The 22594-nt window shown below is 46.2% G+C and overlaps 1 protein-coding gene across 6 annotated transcripts in view; it reads right to left on the bottom strand.

The window, feature by feature from the left end:
• Positions 1 to 22594, bottom strand: part of PATJ (PATJ crumbs cell polarity complex component) — a 1366227-nt gene that overhangs the window by 369152 nt on the left and 974481 nt on the right. For all 6 annotated transcript variants that reach the window (XM_086953328.1, XM_086953320.1, XM_086953345.1 and 3 more), the window contains one exon: positions 19076 to 19148. In XM_086953328.1, coding sequence (XP_086809454.1) covers positions 19076 to 19148 — 73 coding nt within the window. The remainder of the gene's footprint in view (positions 1 to 19075; positions 19149 to 22594) is intronic.

The following is a 22594-nucleotide window of genomic DNA, read 5'->3' as shown; positions in this document are numbered from 1 at the left end:
TCTATAACACACAGGTGCATTGATATAACATTTTTTGGTTTCCAGATTTGTATATTTAATCTCAAGATTGTTCCTATATTTTCTTTTTCTATGTAAATAGTCAAACATTGGGGTAATTGTTTCTAAGCATGGCCTGAGAATGGTCTCACATATTAATTGCAATATAGACTGAAAAGTCGACTACCTACCTCTGCAATTACATGTCTTTGCTTGTCAGAATACAAGTGACTTTAACACCAATGGATTAATCATAGGAGTGTTTACCTCACTGCAAGAGAGGTTCGACACTGCTGTAATACTTCTCATTGACTGTGATATTTTAGACTTCTATGGGACACTCTGGTGTTGGATGGTAGATCTTGTGTAACACTCTAATTTTATATGTGATTCTATGTATCACTTGTTATGTTTGTTTGTCAGTAAAACACATTTCTGTTTTTATACGCCCGGTTGTCAAACTATTCTTTATCTCCATGTCAATTTATTTTTGTATTTAACAGATGTTTTTCAAAAGGATGTAATATTTTTCGAGTCTTTAGTACAATTCCATAAGTAAGATAGTGAATGACACCATTGTTTGATCTTTAGTGTTTTGTCTGTATTTACCCAAGCTTTCAAGGAGTTATTGGGTTGGCCTTATTTACTGTTTGGGTAAGGGAAAAGCAAGGTGCTGGATGTCTTCTGGGCAATGATTTTATAGCCCCGACTTCGTGTCAGAACCACAAGCTTTTATGACATGGACAATGTCAGCTACGTTGACCATAGCACAAGCTGCACATCAGGCTTAAGTGAGAATGGGATCATTGCTGATTTGCAGGGACCAGGACAAGGTAGTTTGAAGGAAAGGGAAGACTCTGGGGAGTTCACCTCTTTTGCTCCAGATAGAGGGGAGAATGAGGCACCTGAAGCAGACTAGTTGCTGGATTCTGGTTAGCTTGCAGGGTTAAAGCATTTGCTAGCTGCTGGAAGGCCTACCTGGGAAGACTTCAGTAAGACATTGGAGGAGTGCCCAATGTTTGTGGGACTTCAGAAGGAGGTCCAGAACAGGTTAGCAAAGGACTGATTGGGAAACAATGCTGGCATGGAGGATGGCCTTTGTATACAGAGAGCCAGTAAATCCTGAGCCAGGGACTAGCAAGAGGCTAGAGCTTCAACTGGTGCACAAGAACTTCCTGTTGTCACTGGCCCATTAAGTACCCTTATCAGGAGACTTGGAGATATTGTATCACTTTACACCAGCATCCCCCAAGAAATGGCACTTACAGTGGCCTCAACAGCATTGGATCAACGGGTGGCACCTGTGACTGTACCCACAGACTTCATCATCTCCCTCCTAAAGATCGCCATGATTAGGATTTTTTTCATCTTTCAAAACCAGTTCTACCTTCAAACCAAAGGAGTGGCGATGGGGTCCACCTTTTCCCCAGACCTAGCCATTATCTTTATGGCGGCATGTGAAAGTGAATTCATCTTTAACATCTTGAATCCCTTCCACACCAATGTGACGCTCTGGATGAGCCACATAGACGACATCCTGTTGATCTGGACCGGCAACAGCTCTCAGCTGGCATCTTTCCACACTTGGTTAAACCAAAAATCTGCTGATATCCAATTTACACTTCATTCAGATGCCAAGAGCTTTGATTTCCTCGACCTGACCATCTATGTTGATGGAAACGAACTACGAACAACACTTTACAGGAAACCTGGCTGAGCGTAACTCACTCCTTCAATATGACAGTCACCACCCGAGAGGCCTAAGGAATAATCTGCCATATGGGCAGTTCCTGCGAATTCTCTCTGAAACAGCACTACATGGAAGAATCAGAGGACCTCGCCGCTCATTTGATGGAACGCGGACACCCCAAAGACTGGTGAAGAAGGCTAGAAAACGTACCTGGTTTAGTCCATGATAGACTCTACTCAAACCGAAAGACCGGGAGAACACCCAAGAACAGAGATTGATTTGTGTCACAACATTCTTCACTAAAAGCAATGCTATAACAAAAGTAGTCAACAAGCACTGGAACCTTATCTCTGACAATCTCCTACAGGATGCCCCCCATGCATTCTTTTAAAAAAAGGAAAGAGCATCAAGGACCATGTAGTCCGATCCTTTTTGGAACACCCAACACCTGCCACGATTTTGTCTCTATGGAATCTACCTCCAGTCATTGGCCACCATAGATGTGGGCAATGCAAGGCCTGCCCTTCTCCTATTAAAACTAAGGAATTCAATCATCAAAATCATAAGATTACTTTGAAAGTTTACACCAACTGCAATTCAAGCAACGTAATATATGGGAATATCTGCCCCTGTGATTTGATCTATATTGGCCAGAACCAACAGAGGATCAAGACCAGGATATTACAGCCCTGCAGTCGCATTTGTTGTGAGGTAGCAGGCGCACTGTTGGTGCAACATTTCAAGAATGCTGGCCATGCCCCTGACAGCTTCAAATGGATTGTCCTTGAGAAGGCCACGCTGGGACATAGAGGAGGTAACATTGGACAGATATTGGACATTTGGGAATCTAAATGGACGGTTCTGTTCAATTCTATAACCCATGGTCTGAATGAAATGGATAGTAGCTAAGCACAATTAGCAACACTTTGCCCCTAGAAGCTGATAGACACCAATGGTCCTTTCCTATCTGTCTTTCATTCTACCTCCCACCTGACTTACATCGAATTGTCTTTTTGTGGGCGTCTTTACTCTCATGTTCAGTAGGTACACGTTACTTCAATGTGGGATTATTATTAATATTATTTTTTCATTGAGTTGGGCAGTTTATTTGTTGTCTATGTATACATTATATGGTACCCATACCATCGAATTTATATGCGGTTATCCTATACTGCCTTTCCTACTGACTTGAACAATATGTTTACTGACGTCTTGACCCTCGTGCCTGGGAGGTCCACGTCATTTCCTTGATGGTTTTATCTAATATTTCTGGATTTCACACTAAATCATAACGCAGACCATGTCTATATCATCCCATGTGACTGTCACACAGAGCGAGTCTTTATCCCCACATTGCCTTTTATTACCTTCCTTACGATGTGACGGCTTGACCCCCTTGCTTGTGAGGTCCCGTCTTCACTTAGATGTTGTCCTATATTTGCTGATGCCTCACTCAATCATCCTATATGACTAACATACTTAATGACTTTGTACCCCCAGGTTCTCTAGAAGTGATTCAGACCACACACTGGTTATGGAGATTGCAGATTTATGCTATGGTAAATACGATTCAATCGCTCCATTCCGGACGGTGTGGTTTTAACAGTCCACCGGTTTGGCTTGTTTGATTTTTAAAGTGTCCCCCTTACTCCTAGTAATTTCGGCATACCTGCGTTCCTTCTAACAGGCATCTTTTCTCTTTTACTGATGACGGGGACACGAAGTCTGTCTTCCGTTTCACGGTCCACGCATCCAGCGTGAGAAGGCTGGAGTGCACGCCAGGTCTCTGTGGGACCGCTTTATATTCCTGCTTGGCTTTTCGTCTGGTTGCTTTACCTCTTCAGACCAACGGCTCACCCCCGGGACGATTGATTTACAGCCCGCAGGTATGGCCCTTTTTCCTTCCCCTATGTTCCTCTGCCCGCCTGTTATTTCCTGTACTCGGGTCGAGTGTTAGTGTTAATTACGGGTCTCTTTATTTATTTCTCGTAGGATTACGGCATGATTCATTGTGCCTAGTCGGCTCCTTGCCATTTTTGCTATGCAGCCACAACGAGGACGGTGACTTTCCAAGCCCATACTCCGTAAGTTTCTTTCATTCGTTAGTTTGACCACGGCCATTGCGCCTTTTCAGTTTACTCGCATAATTTTTAACCACATGACTGCTAGGCTGATTCCTCTCCTGTGCTGGAATTTGTTATATTCCATGATTCATGATGAGCCCAGCTCGTCATGAGCACATGACCAGTGTACTGCATGACGAGCTGAGCTCGTCATGAGCAGCGAATGGGTTAAAAACTAGCTTGCAATTTTTGTCTAATTTGATCCCCACAGCAGGTAGTATCTTTTCAACAATGTTTCCATTGAATTTACTGTCTCGCTTCTGGACAAGTGTGTGATCTCAGGACCCACGTTAGTAGTTTTTCATTTCCCTTTCCACCAGGTTGCTTAGATATATAGATCTTTTATGACCTAAATAGAAGCCTGATTTTTTCCTTTCCATTTCTCCGGCTCTAGGAAGTCATTGCCCCCCCCCCCCCCCACACAGACACACACGCACACTCCCCCCACTCCTGTCCTGAAGAAGACCCTCCTTTAAAGTTCCATTAGACCTATCCTGTTGTGGGGTCGAAAAGTTGACAGCCGGTCCACTTGCCAGCCCCTACCCTAAGTGTGATTTAGACTGCTACTGTAAGCATGGCATAATGTTATTTTCTTTACATGAATTGTATATATGTCTGGCTTTGATTTATAGCCAGTTTTAGATACTTATGTGATTAAGGTCCTTTGACATTCACTTACCACTATCAGGAATCCAGCACCTATTTCCCCTCACACACACTTCCCTTCATTTCCTTCACCCCAACGGGGCACTTTTAATTGTATGATGATAATCATGTGTGCACTAATATATTAAATGTTCCTTTGAATGGTGTGTATATGTTTTTCATTTTTTTGCTGTTTTTTTTGTCTTGTTATTTGAATATTTACAGTGTTCTGGGACCAATTCCCTCTGTACTGATAACAGGATACTTAATTCTGATTTTTGTTGTCATGGGCAAACATGCATCATGCATGTGCGCCTTGACATAGGCCTGTCTCACATATTGAGATCTTGCTGGATAGGAAGGAGCACCCAAAGAGCTAACCTCATAGTAGTGAAAGGCTACTGCCTTCACCAGCAGCTAAGCATCATGAGTGCGGTCATGGCAACTTAGTGTGTAGTGATGAGTAGGAGTGAAGAGGTCTATTTAACCTGCGAGACAGGAGTGAGGCCTACAGGTTCATTCATTTCTAAGTTCCTCTGCTCACTCTTGGCATATGTCGGTTTTGTCTGTGGTGGGGTGCAGCACATGTGTAGTTTATATGTGCTGAGTGTATGTGTGCTTATATATGGTACTATACAAGAATAATGCAGTACTGGGAGATATGTGTGCATGTGAGTGGTACAATACATGAAGGATGGATGTCATGCTGTACACTGAGTATATGGTACACACATGTGCTGGGTGCATTTGTGCATGTGAGTGGTACAATACAACAGTAATGCAGTACTAGGCACTGTGTGCAGATTATGTGTATGTACAGGCTGTAAGTGTGCCTGTGAATGGTACAATATATGAAGTGCGTAGTGCTGTGCAGTATGTTTATGCTTTATACATGCTCTTGGTGTCTATGAATTGTACAATGCATGGAGAATCCTGGGTTCCATTTTGGGAGGCCCAGGGGTGCATGATGAAACATGAGAAGAGGAATACCCCAGAGAGATTTGTGTAAAAGCAGAGTGGGACACACTGGAGAGTGTAGTGCTAAGCGTACTCCGTACACTTCAAAGGGTATTCTTTGATTCAGAGAGATATCACAAGGAAGGGACCTGGGCACATCTCAATAAGGAGATGGAGCTAATAAGAGAATCATAAAGAATAGGGCTGAGACCCTGGGCCAATCTTTTGATACACATATCACTGTGGCTGACATCCACATGTGAAATCATAACTACCATGGCTTGTGTTGGGGGCTATCAGATTTCAAGCCACTCCTGCTGTGACAGACTTCTTTCAAGAGGCAGAGGGCAGAGTTCTTTCAAGAGGAAGAGGACATACTTATTTCAAGAGGCAGAGGACAGAGGAGTGGGCACTTCAAAAGGAAGCAGACCCCGGCATAAACTTCAGAGACTCAGCCTCTAAAGAAGACATTTGATGTCTGGAAATGAACTATGAGAAGAGGAGATTGACAACCCAAAAATTGTCAACTGCCAAGCAATGAGACAGGCTGTGTGAAGAAGGTATGCTCTGCAAGACGACTGTACGTGACCAGGACTGGGAGTCAAGGGCTGCTAGTCTCTTACCTGGGTGAGGGGACAGCACAGAGAGCTGAGGCATAGAACGGGTTGTTGCAGGACAACATCGACAACCCTTGTGTGCCAGAGTAGGGCTGCTGTGAAGTAAGCCATGTACATCGTTGTTCCAATCGGGCTAGAGGCCACGTGCAGTGAGCAGCTAGTCCGCCATGAGAAGAGTAACGTGCTGTGAGGGTTGTTGAACTTCTGCCATGGTAGGCCGTGACCCCATATGCCAAGCCAGGCGGCTGTCAAGGACATCACTGTGCAGATCGGTCTGGAGCCCATGTGCAATGAGGATACAGTGATCCTGTATGCCAGACGGGGTCACAGGGACCAACATGACGTGTGAACTAGTCAGAATCGTCACTGGAGTGAATCTACAGTGGGGACCCCTGCGCACATACAATCGGAAAAAGGATTTCCATCAGGATCTTCGCACCAATCCCCACCCACCATGGGACGGACCAGAGACTTACCCTACAAGGAGCAGCTGCAAAGAACCTTTGGTCGCTGTGGTGGCACCACCACATGTGAGGAACTCTATGACCACTGAGTGCAGTCCGCCTGGGAATCGCACAGTAAACCCACCTGAATCCGCTGCTGCTGCTCCAGCACTCACAAAATGGGCATCCTCAGGTACTCCTGTCGCTCTGATCCTGCAAGAGTGGGTAAGGCTAATTTCAGGCCAGTCTGCCCGGGGAGGGGGAGGGGGTGGGGGGAGTCTGGTGGGGAGTGGGTAGGAGAGAGGGGAGATTGCCAGATAGCACTGTGGTGCTGAAATACTGTTGACGTTAACATAGATTCAGAGTGAGACTCGGACTACAAGTGGGGCTTACCATGTATGTTGCCTATAGTGAATGAGGAATAATCACTATTGCTAGGAAAAAGGAGGGAGAGGGGCCTAAGGGGGAATGTGTGATTGTTTGTGGATGTTGTATTCACCTTTCTGTCTTGCAGTGGTAAAATAAAATACTTTTTTATCACAAAAATAAGTATTTGGCTGGACAATAATGTATTGCTACTACTTTGTGCATGTTGAGCTGTGAGTGTGTGTTCTTCAACTCCTGTATCCACCCCTCCAACCTTTCCTCCCCCGAGGGAGCCTTAGACTGCTCGACCAAGTTACTACTGAGAGTCAAGTGCAGAAGGTATTCTTGGTCTAGTTGCTCAGGATCTGTAGTAGGTCGATCCCCAGGAAATCAGGAGTAAAACACCTCAACCCTACGGTTGGGCCCAGTGACCCCTACTTGCCCGTGGCCCTCTGACAGGTATTGACTCTAACTGCAGATTTCTCCCCTTGTGAATTTCCTCAGGCAACAGAGTAGATCTGGAAACTTTTCAGCAATATCCCTATTGTGTCAACAGGTGGTGTCGGATTGGTGCACTCCAGATATGATGTCAGAATCCTCATTAACCTCGGAACGCTGATGTCAGTTTCTAGCTTGATCTCTGCCTGTGCCCATTGGATGGAGAGCTAAGAAGATCAGTGCTGTGTGTCGATCTTTGGATTTGGCATCTTATTAATGGGAAGAATTAGTTCATTCCACTGAACGGGGAGGAGTGAGGGTCAATAAAAATCCTATGGTTAGACTGAGTGTCTACCAGAAAAGGCATTGCTGAAGGTAAGTAACTTGTTCTCCTGAAACTTATAAGAGCAGATTTGTCACCCAGTGACTAGATACCAAAGTAGGTGGACTCCTCTGCTGGTAGATCTGTGTAATGGTTCAGACCAGGAAATCCTTCAGAACAAATCAGCGAAGTGCCTATCCAACCAGACCTGGCTATCCAGGCAGTACTGCTTCGTGAATATGTGCAGAGATGCCAAGGGCACACCCTGGCAAATGTCTCAACTGGCACATCACATGTCAGAGTAGTGGTAGCAGACTTCACCCTTGAGCGACACACAAGCCTTCTGGGGGCTGTCTCTTGGCCAGCCCCTAGCAGATCTTGATGCATAACACAATTCATCTCGAAAAGGTCATCTTGAGCACCACTTTGCCTTAAGAGAAACTGTCCAAAGGTTGTTCATCCAGTCGGTAGCCTCTGATTCGGGCTACATAGAATCGAAGTGCCCTCTCAGGGCGAAGGTGGTGAAGATGTTCTCCTCCTTGGAGGGGTGGGGCAGTGTATAGAAAAGCCACTTTTGTCCAGAGGACTAATATATCTAAGAAGAAAGATGTACATGGGGGAACTACAGACAAAATCTGGAATCCGCTCACTCTCGTTGCTTATTTTAAAGCAAAGAGAATTGCTGTGTTAATCGTTAGAAGGCAAAGAGGATAACTGTGCATGGGTTCGAGTCCACATCAAATTAAGGTTCAACTGCGGAATCATCTATGGTGTTGGAGGGAACATATGGGATCATCCCCTTCAAAAAATTCATCACAACAAGAGATTTGAATAGGGCTGGCTGGTCCGGAAAACAGAGGAAGACTGAAAAGCTAAATGAGGACTCTTAACTGTTGCCGCAGCAAGGCCTTGCTGGGCTAGGGGCAAACAAAACACAAGAACATTTTTTGCTTGTCTGGAGGAACACCAAGCAAAAAGCTTCTCCCAGTTTCCTGCATCAACAGATTTGGTGGATAGAAGCTGGGCTGCCAAGATTACACTAATCACTGACTGAAAGCCATCAGCTGTCGCTGCTCAATCTCCATGAATGGAATTGTAGGTGGATCAGGCTCAGGTGCCAAACTTGGTGCTACTGCCGTTAAAGGAAGTCCTCTCGAAGGGGCAACTAGACTGGAGAGCATATGCTTATGTCCAGACGTTCTGGGTACCACACTCTCTTTCACTGGTCTTTGTGGATCATTTTTGGTATTCTGGGTGGGAGAGATTTGGGCCGCAACATGCAGCGGAGTGCTGAACCCCAGTGTAGGCATAAGGCGTCTTCATGTAAGGATTGCCTTGGAAACTCCAAAGCACAAAAGTGTGGAGGCTACGTATTCTCTGCGGTGGAGAATAGATCAAAGCAGGGTTCTCCCCATTGCTAGAAGATGCCCTGTGCCACCTATGAGTGTAAATGCCATCTGTTCTCTGCTAGGCAACGTCAGTCGAGTTGGTCTGCCCTGGCGTTTAAGGAACCTGCCAGGTGCTGTGCAGTCCGGGAGATGCCCTGAACATTCAGCCATTTCTAGAGACAAGAGGCGCCTGACAAAAAAAAAAAAACATTACTTCACATTACCCGGACTATTGCAAAACCACAAGGCAGCCATGTTGTCCGTGAGAATCTGCACCCATTACCCATTGATAATCGGGAGGAAAGCCTTCAGTGTGAAAGCGAACCACTTGCACCTTCACAAGTTGATAATGAGATGAGTTTCCACCAAAGACCAAGTCATCTCATCTCTACCAGATAATCTCCCCCTCCCAGTAACAATGCATCCATCATGACCGTTAACTCGGCTGAGTTAGGGAAAGGGGTCTTCCACCAGTCCAATCATGGTGGAGCAGCTGCCACTGCAGGTCTTTCGTAGTCTCCTCCGACACTTCGATAACATTTGATTGACTGCCTTGGTGCTAAGCCCACTGAAACTTCAAATCCCACTGCAGATCCCGCCTTTGCCACCAGGCAAGGTCTGCAAGCAGGATGTAAGAGGCCAAGAGGCCCATAAGCCTGACAGCTGTGCTCATTGAGGCCAAGGTCAAAGGTAGAAACATCTGTATCATAGCCCATACATCCCAGACTCATTGAGTCCTGCACTCGCTAGAAGTGGTCGCTCCTAACGCTGCTCCCTGCCCTGACCCAGAAGCTGGTATTGTAGCATTATATTGCCAGACTGCTACTTGCTGGAATTAAATAACGCTCTGCATGCATCACTGCTGCTTTCATTTGTGCCTGCTCTGCTCGCATTACTGTTGCTTTCCTTTCTGCCTGACTGATTGTATGAAGTAGCGCTCTGCTCGCATTACTGTTGCTTTCTTTTGTGCCTGACTGATAGTAATGCGAGCGGAGCGCTATTTCATACAGTTGCTTTCTTGTGTACCTGACTAATTGGTTTGAAATAGCGCTCTGCTCGCGTTACTGCTGCTTTCACTTGTGCCTGATTGTTGTTTAATTTTCGTGGCGCTATAGAGCTGAGTGAATTAATTCAGAGCGCTATACTGCCACAGTGCGCATTAATCACCAATCAATTGCTCTTTGCTGCCTTTAGACTGTGCAATCGATTTCTGGCAGATTGTGCTGGCGCCATTGCCCATTCCCTAGCCATTACTCAGGTTGTGCCCTAATCTCTTCGTGTTAGGCTTTTGGCTCACAGCCATTTTGTTGTTTGTTGTTAGGCCCCCAGCCCAGTTCCCCACCACGCTCCCGCCTCCCGCCTCCCAGCTGCCCCGCCCTTGCCCCTCCCCACTCCTCCATCCACTTATGACAGATGCCCTTGCGCGCAGCGGTCACGCCGAAGGTGCGCCAAAGGTAAGCCCGTCTGCGCCCGTCCGCGCCTGGACCGCGCCCAGCGCCAAACCACCTGGTCCACGCAAACCCCACTCCACCCGCTTAGCGTATGACGCCACCACCCTTCTAGCCCTTAACCCTGGACGCACACCGCAATGCTACGAAGCTGCCCCAGGACGTACCCACGGTCCCTTCACCTGCCACTCCTGTAAATTCACCAGCATCAAGATTCATACCACATCCACTAACCCCAAAAACAGCTCAGACTCTAACCACCTGAAGTGCATCCTGCTAAACACCCGCTCGGTGCACAAACACGCCTCTGAACTCTGGGATCTTCTGGAAACTACATCACCGGACGTCGCCTTCCTTACTGAAACATGGATAAACGCATCATCAACACCCGACATCGCCATAGCCATACCGGACAACTACAAGATCATCCGAAAAGACCGCACCGTCCAAAGAGGAGGTGGCATCGCCATCGTCCACAAGAACACCATCAAAATCACGACTAGCTCCGACGATATCCTTACAACCGCTGAACACCTCCACTTCCAGATCCACACCAACCCTAGGACCACACTCAGAGGCACCCTCATCTATAGACCTCCAGGAACCCGTAAACAATTCAGCGAAGACATCACTGACTTCATCAGTCCACATGCCCTCGCCTCTGAGAACTAGGAGACCTCAACTTCCACCTGGAAAAGAAAAACGACAGCAACACCACCAACCTGTCCAATCTCGGCCTCAAACAACTTGTTGACACCCCCACCCATTTAGCCGGACATACACTCGGTCCAATCTTCACCTCCAGCAAACACATCTCCTTTGATCACACCACAGCTCTCCATTGGACGGACCACAGTTGTGTTCACTTCAGCTACAAAACCACCTCGACCCACACCCCCCCACAACCCATTCCCAGAAGAAAATGGAACAAAATCACCACCGACCAACTCCTCTCATCGCTCAACCAAAACCCACCCGCCCTTTCATCGGTCCCAAACCAAGCGGCCATCAAATTCAAACAATGGATCACTCACAGCGCTGACGAATTAGCACCCTTGAAAAATCATCACACCAAACAAGACAGCAAAAAAGCCCCCTGGTTCAACGATGACCTTAAGAAATCCAAGAAGCTATGCCGTACTCTCGAGAAAACATGGAGAAAAAACCCAACCACCGACAACATGACCACCTTCAAGGCAGCCACCCGCAAACACCACCAGCTGATACGATCCACCAAGAAATCAGCATTCAAGAATCGACAACAACGCCCATAACAGCAAGGAACTATTCAACATCGTCAAGGAATTCACCAACCCCACCGCAGCCTCAAACGACATCACTCCCTCCCAAGACCTCTGCGATTCGTTATCCTCCTTCTTCTACAACAAAATTGCCGACATACATAACAGCTTCGAAAACAGTTCCAACGAACAATCCTCTCCACCCCCCTCAGAACCTAAACCGCCCTCTAACAACCTCAACGCCTGGAACCCAATCACCACTGAAGACACCATCCGCCTTATGAATTCCATCCACTCTGGCTCGCCAACCGACCCATGCCCCCACCACATCTTCAACAAAGCAGACAGCATCATCGCTCCCCATATCCGTGATGTCATCAACTGCTCCTTCAACTCTGCTACCTTCCCAGAAAGCTGGAAACATGCCGAAGTCAGCGCCCTCCTGAAGAAACCCACAGCAGACCCCTCTGAACTTAAAAACTACCGCCCCATATCCCTCCTCCCATTCCCGGCCAAAGTCATTGAGAAAGCCGTCAATAGCCAACTCGCCGCCTTCCTCGAATCCAACAACTCCCTCGATCCCTCACAGTACGGCTTTCGAGCCAAACACAGCACCGATACCGCCCTCATTGCTGCAACAGACGACATCCGAACACTACTGGACAACGGAGAATCAGTGGCCCTCATTCTACTCGACCTCTCCGCCGCCTTCGACACTGTCTGTCACAGCACCCTCATACAACGTCTCAGCAACATCGGCTTAAAAGGAAAAGCCTTGGACTGGATCCTCTCGTTCCTCGCTGGGAGAACTCAGAGAGTCCGACTTCCCCCATTCAGATCAGAGGCCACCGAAGTCATCTGCAGTGTACCACAAGGATCATCACTCAGTCCCACCCTCTTCAATGTTTACATGAGTCCACTCGCTTCCATCGCGCGTCAACACAACCTCAACATCATCTCCTACGCTGACGACACCCAGCTGATCCTTTCCCTCACCAAAGACCCCAACACCGCCAAAACCAATCTTCACGAAGGCATGAAAGAAGTAGCCGCATGGATGAAAAACAGTCACCTAAAACTTAGCTCTGACAAAACGGAAGTGCTCATCCTAGGATCATCCCCCTCTGCCTGGGACGACTCATGGTGGCCTTCGGATCTGGGCTCAGCACCCATACCCACAGACCACGCACGTGACCTTGGCTTCATCCTAGACTCCTCACTCTCGATGACCAAACAAGTCAACGCCGTCTCATCCTCCTGCTGCAACGTACTTCGTATGCTCAAAAAATCTTCCATTGGATCCCCGCCGAGACAAGAAAGACTGTCACCCACGCACTGGTTACGAGTCGACTAGACTACGGAAATACCCTCTACGCCGGAATTACAGCCAAATTACAGAAAAAACTCCAACGCATCCAAAACGCGTCAGCAAGACTTATTCTGGACATCCCTCGCCAAGATCACATTACCGGCCACCTGAAGGACCTCCACTGGCTTCCCGTCAACAAGAGAATAACATTCCGTTTCCTTACCCACGCACACAAGGCCCTCTACAAACTAGGGCCCGAATGCCTCAACACCCGACTATCCTTCTACACACCCACCCGCCAACTAAGATCCTCCAATCAAGGCCTCGCTGCAGTTCCACGTATCCAAAGATCCACAATGGGAGGTAGATCCTTCTCCTACTTGGCGGCCAAGACCTGGAACTCACTCCCCACTCACCTCCGCCTTACACAGAACCACATCTCCTTCCGAAAAGAACTTAAAACTTGGCTATTTGATAAATAATGTACCCCCTCCCCAAGCGCCTTGAGACCCTCTGGGTGAGTAGTGCGCTATATAAATTCTTGAACTTGAACTTGAGGCAGAGAGATGACTCAAAAGAGCACCGTTTCCTGGATGTATACCATGAAAGGGAGCAGTTGTGAAGAAGTCTGATAAGACTTAAGCACATCCATGGAAAACCCCAAAAATGTCAATAAGTTGGCCATCATCTGCAGGTGGCCTATGACTGCTTGAGGAGAGCCTGTCTTCAGTAGTTAGTTGTCGAGATATGGCAAGACTGGGATTCCTAATCTCCGCCGATGAGCTGCTACTACCACCATCACTTTGGTTAACACCCGAGGTGCACTGGTAAAGCCAAAAGGGAGCACATAGAACTGATAGTACTAATGGCCTACCTGAAACCTCAGGTAATGCTTGTGGGACTGCACAATGAAGATGTAAAAATAGGAGTCTAGCAAGTCCTGCATCAAGGGCAGATAGGACCTGGGCCGGAGTAAGCATTCTGAATCTGTCCTTCCGGACAAAGGCGTTCAGAGGGCAAAGGTCCAGGATAGGGCTGATGCCTCCATCCTTTCCAGGCACCAGAAAGTAACAGTAGTCGCAACCAGTCCTGATCTCTGACACCAGCACCCTCTGTATTGCCCCCCAGGCCAAGAGAGCCCAAATTTTGCTGCGAAATATGGATAGCCCAAACTTTTCTGTGGAGAATGGACAAGTTGTCTTCCGGAGGTGTATATGACTAGAAGGGTAGGGAGTATCCCTATTCCAGAGGTCTTCAAACTTCTTTTAGGCTGAGCCCCCCATCTAAACCTTATTATCAGTCCATGATGTTGAGCCTATGCCAGGACTCATACCCAGGTCCCCAGAACCAAAGTCAGCAGCTATGGCATTAATGCCATATCCTCTCCTCTTCAAATCATCCAACATTCTCACTAGTATTGGGATGAATGGCTAGGGAGGGAGACTTTAAAAAGCTCTTCACACTTACCTGCCAGTGAATGGAATCTTTAGGAAGGATGCACCATTGCAAAAGCCTTGGAGGCAGGAGCTGCGAGGTTACAAACCAGGATAACCTTGAGGGGTAAGGCTTCACGAGCGAGGCGAAGAGGAGCAACTAGATGTGAAATTCAGCAACCACGAGGCAAAAGGCAGCAGTGAAAAAGTGCTGCTTTATCAGCAAAGTAGAAGTATTTTGCAGCTTTATATATGCAAAATATGCGCCACTTCCTGCCATCTGTGCTGCTACTGTCCCTTTCATTGGAGGAATGTCAATGCTGACATCAGAACGGCAGGAACCACATCCTAATTGGTGGTTCTGAAGGACTACTCCAATCAGAGAGCCTAACTCAAGGTGGGGGTATGAAACACAGGCAGCAAACATACTTCTGACATGAGGAGAAATAATGGAAGGTGAAGTGGTGGGGTGGAGTGCGTGCCCTCCCTGAGGAGATGCCGTACCCCCCATGGGGGCGCGCACCACACTTTGAAGACCTACGCCCTATTCGATGATCTGGATCACCCATTGGTCTGAAGTGATGCTCCACCGTCCAGGGAGGTAAAGGGTGACCCGATCTCCCATCGGGTAATCATGTCCCACAAAGGACAAAATCTTTTGTGGTGGCTGCAGGTGTTGAGGTTTGAGTAGTGTGTTGTCCGTGGATACTGTTGGTATGCTCCCACTTCCACCCTCAAAAGGACTGGAAGGCTTATGGCTTCTGAAACACATATTGCCACTGCCTCTGCAGGAAAGTCCTACCAAAGCCTTGGAAGGGACACTTTGGTGGGAGGAGCTCCTTAGCAGGCTTAACTAGGCCTATCGTGTATGAGGTGGCTTTTCTCTATTTAAATATCTCCAAGGCCGAGTTAGCCATTGCTCCAAACAGCCTAGAGACGTCAAAGGGCAACTCCATTAGGGCCTGCTGGACATGAGAGGAAAACCCTGTGGAGCCAATCATTGTGTGGCGCCGCAGTACAACACTGGTTCCAACTGCCTACCCAGGCAGTCAGTAGTGGCTAGACCTGAACTTATTTTGTATTTAGCTGTGTCTTCTGCATCAGAAATAAGATGCTGTAAAGTTGGCCTGATGTCTTCTGGGACAGCTAGCAAGATGTCTGCCACCTGTCCCACAACTTGTGTATCTACCCAGGAAGCATGAGGTGAAGACGGACCTAAGGCAACGGTGGCACTAGGGAATATGCACTTTGCAATTGTTTCCATTTGTTCAGGCGGCGTCATAGGGGTGGCATTGAGATTATGGTGGCTGGTTGATGTCTCTACCACTAAGCGCTCCAGGGTGGGGTGCTGTCCAAAACAAAATCCAGGCCTCAGGGAGCAGGGCTTTGCCGTCTTGCCTCTTGCTATTCACTGGGCAGTAAACCCTGGTTTTGCCCAGGCACCCACTGGAACATCAATGAGGGGCTCATTAAAAGACAGTAGAGGATTTGGGCTCACAACCTCAGTGAGGACATTTGTTTTTACTTCCTGCATGGGAAGATTGAGGTCTAAGCCTTATGCTGCCTGCCTGATCACAGTGGCAAAGAATGTAAAGCTGCCTGTAGACATGACTGGGTTTGGGGAGGATAGCCCAATGCCTGGTGAGGTGTCCAGGCCACTAGCATCCTTAAGGTCCTCAAATATGTTTCCCTCCTCATACATTTCGTCTCCATAGTCCCCCATCATTATCATATTGGTGGGATATGTCTGGGGTTGAATCGGCATGCTGACCTGGTCCAAAGGTTAGGGGCAGAGCCTCAGAATCCAATAAAACTATTTAATCCATATCCAGTGCCTTTGACATCGACACCAGCGCTGAGGCTCAGGCCAGTGGTGTTGGTCGAGGCACTGAGAGCAGTGTTGGATGTTGTGTTGAGGCTGGAGCCACATCTGCCATGCTCGCAGGCTGACCTTGGGCGAAGGTCAGGAAGCGCAGTTGGGGATGGATCCGCCAACGTGGTCCCACAGGTAGCGACCTCTGATCTCCTATACCCAACGGCGCTCCAGCAGGTTTCGGACTATCTGAGATGGCAGAGTTTGTCTGCTGTCATAGTCTGCTCCAGTGGGAGTGGGAATATGGCTCAGCAGGCAGGAGGTACAGGGGTTGTTATGCAAGTCTGAATGGTGAGAGTAGAGGAAGGGTGGACACCAATGCTTTGACTTCTTAAGCTCCTTATGGGATCTCTTCGACTTACCCAAGTTCCACAACTGTGGAACAAGAGTGTGAATGACAGTGAGTCAGCGTCCTCGACCGTGACCGCTTCTTCTTATGGAGTTTGTTGATGGATATCTTACTGTAGCGGGCGCAGGTGGCTTGCGATATATCTTCTCATAGCAAGGACATGACTCCTTGTCATGAGGGGCTGAGGAACAAGAGGCAGATGTTGTGGGTGTCCATCGCCTGCATCTTTCAGTAGCAGCCACGGCACAGCTTAAAATCTGTTGTTTTAGGGCCCAAATTTTGCAAACTGTGAAGTGTTTAGATTAGAAGCAAAAGAGAGTTTTCCTGAGGAAAAAAAGCCCTCTAGAAAACAACACTGCTAGCTCCGGATCAGCTTCGGGAGGCAACGCAGTGAGAATCTGGAACTCACTTCCGCCTCAGCTCCGGACCACCACCTCTTCCCAGGCCTTCAAAACTGACCTAAGTTCTCCTCCTTCAAAGACACTTCCAAATTTAATTCACGCCCTCTATTATCTGAAAGAAGTCCTACCATTATAGGAAATTCTATTCTCTACTTTTCCTCTTGTAAAGTATCGTTTGCTACCTCTTGTATTTTGTTTGCTTTTGATACATGCACAATTGCCACCATTGCCTCATGTTACTTAACGTTTGTTCTTGTGTTTTGAGTGTCTGCCATGTATTGCAGTATTATACCTATACTTTTACTTTGCACGCTTGTGTAACATGCACACATGTCACTTTTTCCTCTTGTAACGTACCGTTTGCGACCTCTTGTATTTTGTTTGCTCTTGATACATGCACAATTGTCACTATTGCCTCATGTAACGTAAGCTTTTGTAACATGCTCAATTGTAATTTTCTCCTCTTGTATCATTACTGTTCCTATTGTGAAATGCTCCGACACCTTCGTGTAAAGTCTGCACTATATAAAAACGCATAAAATAAATGTTAAAAAAAAGACATCAGAGAGTGGAAGTGACGCATAAATAGGGGCTCAACGTCATATCCAGAGAAGACGGATCCAACACGGTGCCGCACAATGTCATCTGTCAGTGTGTGAGGGAATTGCTGAAAAGTTCCCGAATCTAGGGGCCGATTATGATGGCGGACGGACCTGAGTCCGTCCACCACCATAGAGTAGGAGGGAACCTCCGCATGGCCTGCGGAGTTCCTTCCTGTGCAATTAGGATGTGACCGCCACCCTGGCGTTCACATCCTCTATTTTTACCATTGCGGCGGGTGCGGCTTCAAGCTGCATCCGCCGCAATGGTAAAAATGCATACTTTGCATTTGTATGCAGAAAGCGGCAGGCACCGTGCGGTGCCTACCGATTTCTGCATACAAATGCAAGGGGGTACCATAGGTACCCCCCATGTGCATCCCCTCCCCCCCCTTCACCCAGGGGGCCCGCAACAGGCCCCAGCAGTGAAGTTACACATGCTTTTCCACAGCGGAAAATCCGCCGCGGAAAAGCATTTTTGACAGCCCATGCTAATATGGCTGACGGTGTCTGAGAGACACCGTCACCATATTAGAGCTTTTCCACCGCGGTTGTAAGCCAACCGCGGCGGAAAAGCTACGGACGGAAACCAGGACCCACCAGCCATCCTAATGTGGCGGTGGGTCTTTGGTGGGTCCGCTGCGGTTTTTCCGCATCCTCCGGGCCAGCGGTGGCTTCCGCCGGCCCGGAGGATCCGGAAAAACCGCAATCCTAATCTGCCCCTTAGTCTGGCACCTGAAGAAATTCACAAGGTGAGGAGCCTGCGGTTAGAAGTCTCTATCGGAAATTGGACTTTGAAAACAACACCGAGTGCTCTTATTCAGGGGAAGGTTACTTCGTAAAGGCTCTGAGGACGCATCAGATGACCATATGCCAGGCCTATGGGCGCTGCTTAGATGTTTTTCCTCAGTTAACTAAACTATGTTGTTATTACACATCTACTCACTTTAAGAGTTATAAATAAGGCCAGCAGCGCTACTGCAAAGTGTCGGCTGTTTTTATTACAAATGGCATGTTTACTTTCTTCCACGTACTGTATCTGCAAGAGGCAGCCAGGCTTTTGATCATGTGTTGGTTCGGATTTGATACACTGCACTCCCCATGCTCCACACTCTCATTACCCAGCACTGAAAGCACAAAATGACAGATGATGACTGCAATTTGAGCTGCTCGAACTCTTGAATCATGCGGCCTCTGCCATTGAACCAGAATTATTTAAAGTGTTTTTTCTGAACTTAAAATGGATTTTGAAAACACAGTAATCTGCCTAGGTCCGGGGGGGGAGTGGGTAAGGGTTAAAGTCTGCTGCACTCCAATTCCCATCGGATGCTGCCTGCAGCCAGAGGACGAATCCCACCTGCAGGACGGAAAGAATGACATTTCCGGCTAATTATGATCAACGACATGGAGTTAGAATAATCGAGAAGGGCTCTTACCTCACTTGGAGACTGTGCGCTTGGAGGCGCCGGGTACGGCGTGACCGCCAACTGGTTAATGGCGTCTTCATTTCTATCAACATGCCAAACAAGATAGAATTAGACGCTTTGAGGGAAACATTTCAAACAAATGGTTAAACGTGATTGGCGACAACAGCGTCATTTACTAAAGGACGCTTAAGGTAAAAATATTTACATAAGAAGTAGTAACACCTCCCACTGGATATAAGCACACGTATGTTAATGTCACACAATTCCACACTGCAGCACACTGAGAAAGCAGATCTCCTTATGTCGGCAATGCAGTCCCACGGCATGGGAGGAGCTTCAATTAGTGCAGCAGGTGCAGTGGCACCGGTCCACAGTTCTGATGAGTCATTTGAACCCTGATAAATGCTATATTTTAATACAGTGCTTAATTTGTGAAAAAAAAGTGCAAGGGCCCTCGTCAGGAGGCCACTAAGTTTGCACCACACACTGCCAGTGACAGTACATACACAACTACTACCCATCACACTGCTAAAAGTGTGACAATTCAGACTGTTCAAGGCCACTAAAACTTTAAGAATGGGTTGGGTGGCAGGTAGTAGTTGCTTTTAAGGTATATTGAACTAACTACCAACAGCTTTTTCCTTCACCAGTAAATTACATAAACACCGCCACCATATGGCAGCTGTCATAAGTGCCGCTGCTGGAAATTAAGTGCTGGCGCTGAGCACTGGAAGCTACCAGCTCAAATTAAGCACTACCCAAACAGCAGTTAACGGAGCAATTTTCCATGCTTGCACCTAACTCCATGGCATCCTTCCTCTTGTCAAAAGGATGGAAAGTCGGGCTGCTGGCATTCTGGCTTCATCACGAGTTGCCCGTAATTTTAGTGTGGCAATACCTCATCTAGGAATTAATATGAGTTGTGTTACTTGATACTGTATTGTCGCATCATTCCGAGTCATGCATTTCAAAATAAGGGGTATAGTAGTGCCATATGTTTTCCCCATTTAAGAGAACTGATCTCAGAATATTATTTTTTTTCATCAGAATGTTTGAAAATAAGTCTGCGATAATAGGGAAAATACTGCCTCCTGCAACCTAATAGCAAAGAAAAAAAATATTATAACCCTATGATTTATTTGTTTTTATTAATATACTAAGTATTTTCCAAGGGAACATTTCTTCTGCCCATTTGAATGTTTTGCAATGCCTGGCTTTTTAGCGTTCTCCTCCAGAAGCTCTGCGTATTGGATGACACTGTTCCCTGAATCTTACTCCTGTAAGCACATGCACACATGCATCCTGAAAGCAGTGGTACAATAAAAGAAACCGCTACAGTTTCTGAATTTCGTCACAATTATTTACTGCCTCATACTTGACCTCTCAGTGGCCACTGAGATATCCTCTTTTTATGTATCACACTGGCAATCAAACAGTCAGCCTTAGTTCCCCTCAGTTATATTGTGGATATGTTGGGAGATAATCAATCTGTCAATTTAGTAAATTTTTTTGGTCGCCTTACGACTCAGTCCTCAGTGCTCTTGGGCCATATTTTTCCTCATTTGAAGGGGAGCCTATTCACAAAAGAGCATTTTGTAGTATGTTTAGTAGTACTACAACAGTACCACTAATGTGCTACAAAATGCTATCCAAAAACCTACATGAGGAGGTCTTTGCCTCTGGCTCGCCTATCTTTTGTGTGCAGAGATTCCCTCAGATGTACGTCTACATTTTTGTTGGAAATTAAGAGGAACAGGGTGGAGTGGCTGGAAAATGGGGAATACCAACTATAAAATGTGAGGGGTTTAGGGAGGAATAAGGAGGAGTTTAGGGCGGCACGAACACCCACCCACAAATGAGCAAGTCCATTGCAATTCACTATATTTACTGAAGCCAAAAATGTCCCAAAACAGTCATACATATGCTCCAGTTCAGGGCAGAAGTAAGTACAGAACCAGACATGGCCAAACACAGGGGCAGCAACACGCTTTCAGACAAAATAATTGAGGCATAGACATTAAATAACACCCCATGGGAAACAATGTTAAAATAAATATATTTATTTCAGCTTTAAAAACGAAGTATAAATTACATTTAATGTTATCAAACTATGCATAAAAAATATAATAACTATTTTAAATTAAAGATAAATGTAATTTTTTTAAACAATCCAAATAACTTAAATATTACATAGATAACTTTTACTAATTTGTACTAAGGTAAATAAATATAAACATTTTACTTTAGGTCAGATTTCTTTTATTAATCTTAAAAAATAATTTGTATTTAATATATTTTAATTAATTACATTTTTAATTAGAAAATAAGTTAACAGTACTGTAGCACTATTATTTTTTTCAATATTTAAAACAAATCTATAAGATTGATTCACATTCTTATATAATATAAGATTTATTTCTATTTTGTTTTTAAAATGTCAGTAACTTTTGAAAATGTTCCAATAATTTACCAAATGGAGCTCTCCGCCTATGTGTGAAAAATTACTAGTAGTACCTTTACAGTCATAAAGTTGACTCCACCCCCCTGGTTCCAGGTTGGGGGGACATGTAAGGGTATGCTTTGTATTCAATGTACACTTCGAAATAGTGAATATCTAAAAATAGTACATTTACTACAAAGGGTAAGTGTAGATTAATACATGAGTAAATTTATCTTTTTAAACAGGCCCCATTTTTGTTGATCTTTTTCTGGCCTTTGTCGCCGAGGAAAGTTAAGATTCATTCCTTTCTCTAATCACAATCATACACCTTAATAAGTCAAACAGAAGGAGATGATGGACAGAGCTCTGAAACTTTTCAGACACTCATCCCCAGCCACAGATCTGTGTTGAGCCCATCATCATTCTTTAGCTCACTCCGCCACCCCAGTTCAAACCCAGCCATATGCAAATCAACCTTGATCCTGTGCCTCATGGGAACAGTCTAGTCCGAACTGCCAAGCCAGGTCTTCCCTGGATGGAAACAAGCATCCTGGGACCAGTTTCGGGTAACACCTCATTAGCCAGGCTAGCTTGAATCCACCTTAATTAGTGCCAGTAATGAAATCATGTGCTCTGTTTTCTCACAGCTACTGGCAGTCTATCTGCATTTTGGTAGGTGGTCTCTCTCCCAACCACATATAATGAGCACTATAGTCGATGAGTTGTCGGGTCCTATATACACATAGCTCAATCCATTGTTTCAGGATTCTGTACACTATGCAATATTTTAGCATTTTGAGGTAAACCTTACCTACCTCTAATTTTAACTTGATATGACAGAACCAAACTAAAACCTGCACTGGCAAAGCGAATAGGTCCCACCATTGCTACCAGGTATGGATCCATTGACTTTATCATTTGTTTTTGCACCTGATTCCACTGTGTATTCACAGGCAAGACGGTAGGTATCCAGCAATGGAGTTTTAAAAAACAGAAGACATTCCATTACAAGATAGCCACTGTTTCTGCTTCCCAATGCACATTGGGGATTTTGGAATGATTTGGCTTTGCAGATGCCTGTGAAGCAA

Source organism: Lissotriton vulgaris, chromosome 1_1, assembly GCF_964263255.1.
Source record: "Lissotriton vulgaris chromosome 1_1, aLisVul1.2, whole genome shotgun sequence".
NCBI classification, from domain to species: domain Eukaryota; kingdom Metazoa; phylum Chordata; class Amphibia; order Caudata; family Salamandridae; genus Lissotriton; species Lissotriton vulgaris.
The sequence above is the reverse complement of the archived record's forward strand: the minus strand, read 5'-3'. Positions and strand labels throughout refer to the sequence as shown.